The 6,046-nt window shown below is 39.7% G+C and overlaps 1 protein-coding gene across 1 annotated transcript; it reads right to left on the reverse strand.

Moving 5' to 3' along the window:
- Positions 1–909: 909 nt before the first annotated feature.
- Positions 910–4,918, reverse strand: LOC134632390 (transmembrane protein 80-like). The gene is made up of 6 exons (XM_063481079.1): positions 4,882–4,918; positions 4,705–4,721; positions 4,526–4,619; positions 4,356–4,448; positions 2,003–2,204; positions 910–1,296 (listed from the first exon to the last, which is right to left on the reverse strand). Exons 1-6 carry the CDS (start codon positions 4,898–4,900, stop codon positions 1,284–1,286), a joined length of 438 nt encoding a protein of 145 aa, XP_063337149.1. The 5' UTR covers positions 4,901–4,918; the 3' UTR covers positions 910–1,283.
- Between the last annotated feature and the right edge of the window lie 1,128 nt (positions 4,919–6,046).

Genomic DNA, 6,046 nt, shown 5'->3' on the forward strand with positions numbered 1-6,046 from the left:
GTTTGATTTTAAGGGATTTAAGTGGTTGAAGGAGTAATTGTGCAAACAGTTCTTTAAAAATTGTTACTTATTCCGGTTTACCGTGGGGGATCCTTGCGCAACGGTTGGAAGCATTGTTTCAAAATATAAACGACACGTGGGATCTCACATGAGATGTCGTGGGTGACATTCTACCAATGACAGGGCAAAAAAAACCCGTCAACTTTACATGCATTGATTGAAACGCATTTTCCATGAAAGCTCTTCTCAGGTGGAAGCTTTTAAATTCTGCAGGTTTGTCGTTGTGCAGCAGCACAGAGACTGGTCTAAACTAGTCGAATTCAGTGGGGGGACTGAAAGAGGAGCAACAGCGTGGAACACTGCCCAGGTTTCAGTGTCACCAGCTGGTAAGAATGACCACTCTTTGTATATTGTGCTGTCCTTGCAAAGAAAACCACTAAGATAATGCAGTTCTCAGAGAGGCCTTATTTTTGGTTGACCCCCCTGAATCACCTTAGAATTCACAGCACAAAAGTCTTTGTATAAACGTTGCTTCTGACATCCAGCCAGTGTTTGTGCGTGCTTGTTGCTCAAGGACGGGCACTCTGAAATGTGGATTGTTTTGAAAGTGGTTACTCTGGAAACATTGTCCCTGGGTTTGATCATTAACTTCATCTGTCAGCGGTGAGAAATCACCTGTTTGAAGAAAGGAGAGTCGGAAATGCCTCAAAGAACAACACTGACAAACTGCTCTGAGTGCCTGATCTGACATCTGATATGCTCAGCTGAAGTCTAAGAAGCTGGCATGCAGGATTCATATTTGATATGTGATATTTTCAGGTCACTTCAGGCTCTGTTGGCACTTAGAAATGTGATTTGTACATATGTGTGACCATGCTCCAGTTGACTTATTAAAACATCCCACAAAAAAAACCTATATTATTTATTTCAAAAATATTTTCCAAGGAAAATCATCTGTGGAGACTAAAACCTTTATCAAAGCAACTCTGCCCTCTACTGTACAAAACAGCAACACACATAAAAAAACAAACATATTTTAATATGAAAAAAAAATCCCTGAGAACCTCTCATCACAGATTAACTCATATTTTTCTATCCCTGCATTTCAACTTATATTACTTTTATAATAGTCACAACAGTCCAAATAAGTATTTACAACACAATCCAAGTGATGCTGTTAATTTGTGGTTTTCTTCTTGCAAAAAGAAATCACAGTAGACACACTGTGAGATAAGATGTAAAGAAAAAACAACAACAACAACATGACTTCTTCATGGGCTTCTTCATGAGTGGACCCTGAAAAACAAACAAAAAAATAACAACATATAAAAATAAGCTGTATCATTGCACATTCATTATACGCACAACCCACTCATGAAACGAGCTGTCCAACAGGAGGATTGTTAGTTTACATGGTTTTTCACAAAAACTAAACCCCTCTGACACAGATTTATTCACTGATCTGCTCCTCATGTACACAATAGAGATTCCGATCAGAATAAGAGAGGGAATTATCGTCGTTGCATCTGCCCTGGGAGGAAAATTTGAGGATGTGACGACATTGCACAAGGTATACAGTATCACTTGAAAGAATACTGCCATTATCAATAATTCAGACATGTCCTAAAGGGAACCGGGGCTTATTTGTTTCATAAACAATAGCATGAACACAAAGAAAGCGCGGCAATGTGGGGGCTTTCAAAACATACGTATGAGATGCTAATGATGTCGACAAATCAACTCAATCAAAATAAATGGAGCCTAAAATGTAGGCCAGCCTCCTGTGGGAATAATGAAGTGTTTTATCTGTGCTTGACACCAGATATTGTAATTTACCAACCTGTCTGTCAATTGTGCTGACTTGTCAAAATAAAAAAAGGGGGAGGCATAGTAGGGGTAATACAATAAAAGCCTCTTTGCCTGTCATGAATGAAGCCGTTGAGCTTGAATATAAAAGCTTTTGTTTAGTTTTGAGAAGTGAAATCATGAAAGTGAAACAAACCTGGCAAATCTGGTTAAAGTGCTGAAAGCCAGCACTCCGTCTAAACCATAGAGACAGAGTGAGACGCTGCTGATGATTACATCCGCCCTCATCACGTAGCTCTGCCACACTAGGAAGTAGACCGTCAGCAGGATGGTTGCCCCCGTCAAAAAGAGGTTGCCAAAAGCATAGGTCTCGCTCTCTGTCAGGTTGCCCTTCACACCTGTAGACTCAGAGAAAAGCAATGTGTAAAGACTGTCTTTGAGTTTACTGACGAATGTCCATTTGAAGCAGTCACATTCGTCCTTGACTACCCTCAGGCCGCACAGTGCCACAGTGGTTAGCACTGTTGCCTCACAGAAAAAAGGTTATGGGTTCAAAAACACCAGTCAGCTCTCTGTGCTAGCCTCTTTTTCTTTGCATAGCTGGTTAAGAAATTGGCTTCATGGATGGACTATGTTCGAATTATAAGTGCATGTATTTAGTGAGAACAATGCTTACAATATTACCACATGTAAACATATGATATGAAAACGCTATTATTTTGTTTTTAGATATTAATATCATCGCATTCAATTTACTAACAACATTTCTCAAAGCATATCAATAGTCATTCTGTTAATATGTATTTTCACAACCCAAGCCCTCATTTTTCACATATTTCAGTGTTTGCAAAAACTTTCAAAACCCTCTTAAGGTACAATTTGTGTCCTCCTTGCTAACTAGTAAGTGAGGATTAATAACATGAAGGACTCTCCTCTAACCTTAGCTGGATAAGCAACCATAAAACAACAAATTAATGATTATTACTTTTTTTGCTTTACTTTTATTACCTGGTTAAAAATATAATAAAATTATATATCCTCTCTTCTTTACTCACTTAAATGATTCAGGATCTGTTACCAGGCAGATATTTGTAATTGTTAATGTTTAAACTGCATCACATCGACTGATGTCAGCACTTTTCAGCTTAAGATAAAAAATCCAAGCGATGATAAGAGGATTATGAAGGAAACAAACTGAGTGTAAGGGGACTACTGGAGAGTCAAAAGCACTGCATGTGGTGGTCACTTTATTAGGTACACCAAATATCCCAACTTGACATTTGTGGCATTGTTTGTTGTCATTGCTGGAAGCAGCCATTAGAAGATGGCACAGTGTAGTCATAAAGGATCAGATGCGGTGTTTAAATGATGTTCAGTTGATACTAAAGACCTTGAAGTGGAGCCAAGAAGACATTCTGTATATACAACAACCAGCAGCCTGAACCCCATTGATACAAGGAAGGCTGAACATGGATGCATGTTTTCATGTTGTTTACACCAAATTCTGATCATACCATCTGAATGTCGCAGCTGAATTCAAGAACCACACCTGGCAACATTTTTTCAATTTTCTGTTGTCCAGTTTTAGTGAGCCAGTGTTGTAGCCTCAGTTTCCTGTTCTCACTCGACAGGAGCGACACCTGATGCTGTCCTCTGCTGCTGTAGCCCCTCTGTTTTTAGGTTCAATGTGTTGTGAGATGCTCGTCTGCATGCCTTGGCTGTAACGAGTGGTGAAATCCAAGCAGTCCTCTGACCTCTGGGATCAACAAGACATTTTCTCCCAGAGAACTGCTGCTCACTGAATACTTTCTCTTTTTTGGACCACTCTCTGTGAGGTACAACTGGTGCTATTGCTGCATATGGTAAATGGACTGGTTTATAAATAGTGCCTTTCTACTCTCAAAGAACCCTCAAAGCACTTTATTTACCCATTCATATGCTGAAGTGCTTTCTATCTAATGACATATATGTACCTTTACCTCCTGACCTACAGCACACCAGCAGCCAATAAACAATCTTTGCAATGAAGAGATGTTGCAAAGACCTAATTAGTAAGCCATAAATAAAAATCTGATATAATTTTAAACGGATTTTTTGCAATTTCCTATTAACTAACACCTTTGTAATAAAAAGTTACCTTATTTAGCCTTTTATAAAATCAGATTTGAAATTCTTTGAATCCAGGATCTTGTGATAATAAACCAAATCTGGTTAATCTGGTTTATCATGAGTGCGTGTAAGCGGTCGCACATGTTTTTTTCCCTTCTTTTCTCGTTTACATGTTGTGATAAAATGTAAATAGAAACTTGGAACACAAATATTTACATGTATTAAGTATATGTATCACACTTCACAGTTTAGACCTACAAATTGGATGGGTAGGATAGTTACGGGTAAGGAGTAATAAAGTAAATGTGAATTTGTGCAGGGTCCAGCATGTTTTCTATCAACCTTGCCAGCTTCAAGAAGCTGTATTAAACGTATAATAAGTAGGGCATGATAACAGCATGCTTGAAATGGTGCAACCGGCTTTTTGATCGTTTTCTCACCACTGTAGAAATGGAGAAACTCCAGAGCAGCCAGCAGGAAGAGCAGAAAGATGTCACACACCAGAGCATCGGAAGGATAAGACAGCACCAAGCCTGAGAGCAGCAGACACGGTTACTGAGTGCAGGTACATCAGAGTCTTTGGAAAAGTCGCGTGAGAGACATCACTCACTCTTTTTGATGATTAACCCGAGAGTGAAGAGGAAGTAGAAGACAAAATAGGCGGCTGTCACATGGAGCAGCAGCTGCAGAGTCACAGACGACAGCTGGGTGCAAAGTTAAGCATCACTCGTTATCAGATACTTTTCTGACTGTGGCGTGCACGTTTTAATAATAAAATGAGAAGGATACGACACCCGCCGGCCTCCCTGCAGACACAGACACACCGAATTAGACTCGGCACAGTGAACCAAAACAGGAAGAACACCGCTGTGAAGTTTTTGTGCGTTAAATTAATACAATTTAAACGTTGTGATACGTTTACTGCTAAGGTTTGTGTTTAGCAACCATAGCAACGCGTCCACCTACCTGGTCTGGGCAGCGCCATTTTGATTTTTTTACTCTCTTTAAACTACAAACGTTAACGTCGCCGCCTGCTGGTGGGAAGATAAAACTACACTCTGGACCTGGCCAGACACCCCCCCATTATAGCTAATATAGAAAATGGAAAATAAATAAAGTAAGTAAAGTAAAGTCATCTTTATGGCTGGACTGGACCCTTTTGGATCACAGGTGTTGGCTTTCAGATTAAAGCCTATGTTTGATACCACTGGTATAAACGATAGATTTAGTCATCTTAGATAGAAAAACATGTTTTTGTATGGTTTAGATATAATAAACTACACATCAGAAAGACATGCTGAAAGGGATAGCAGGGATAGCAGAGTAGGTAGAGTGCTTACCCCATGATCGGAAGGTCGGGGGTTTGACTCCATTGAACGGCTACCCTGAGGTACCCCTGAGCAAGATACCGTCCCTACACACTGCTCCCCGGGCGCTGCATTGGTGGCTGCCCACTGCTTCACTGGGTGAATGGGTTAAATGCAGAGGAGTAATTTCCCTACGGGGACTAACACATACACATTTTGAAAGAAAAACAACAGAACCATACATTCATCTATACCTTAAATAAAACACATACATGTTTAATTAGTGTGTGGATTTGACTTCCCAATCCAAGGCTGATTCAACTGAAGCCTTGCCCCACTGACCACACTGAAAAGCCAGATATTTCCTACAGGAGCAAAAGCAGAGCTAAATGGAGTCCATATGTGTTGGATTTTAATTAGGTCACTGATTGCTCACTTGATTATTAGGCTATAAAAAGTACAAATTGATTCTGTTTTGTTCATTTGTTCCAAGTGGCTAAACAGTCCATCAGTAAACCGGGTGAGAGTTGGAACGCAGGTCACAGAACAGTCTGCCAACAAAGTTTTTAGATTTGGAGTATCAGGATATAATTTGTCATTTGTTTTTAACTGATAACTTCAGTATTTATTATTTTTGTTGCTAAGGAAGACATTCATGGTCAAAACCTCACCCCACACTTAACCACACTCCAAAGTCTCCATATGTCTTTGTTCGCAGGGTTTATTTCGCCACAACATGTAAGATTTGTGCATGTGTGCAGCACAGTCATTCACACACATACAGTTCGCGAGCTATATGAGATAAGACATACAGAATACCAAAA

The sequence above is a fragment of the Pelmatolapia mariae genome, linkage group LG7 (assembly GCF_036321145.2).
Source record: "Pelmatolapia mariae isolate MD_Pm_ZW linkage group LG7, Pm_UMD_F_2, whole genome shotgun sequence".
NCBI classification, from domain to species: domain Eukaryota; kingdom Metazoa; phylum Chordata; class Actinopteri; order Cichliformes; family Cichlidae; genus Pelmatolapia; species Pelmatolapia mariae.

What these genes read in the sequence shown, in the direction of transcription:
- LOC134632390 (XM_063481079.1), bottom strand. An exon ending in CGGGTTAATCATCAAAAAGA is followed by an intron (nt 4,449 to 4,525) that starts GTGAGTGATGTC and finishes TGCTGCTCTCAG; the next exon opens with GCTTGGTGCTGTCTTATCCT. An exon ending in GTTTCTCCATTTCTACAGTG is followed by an intron (nt 2,205 to 4,355) that starts GTGAGAAAACGA and finishes CTGAGTCTACAG; the next exon opens with GTGTGAAGGGCAACCTGACA.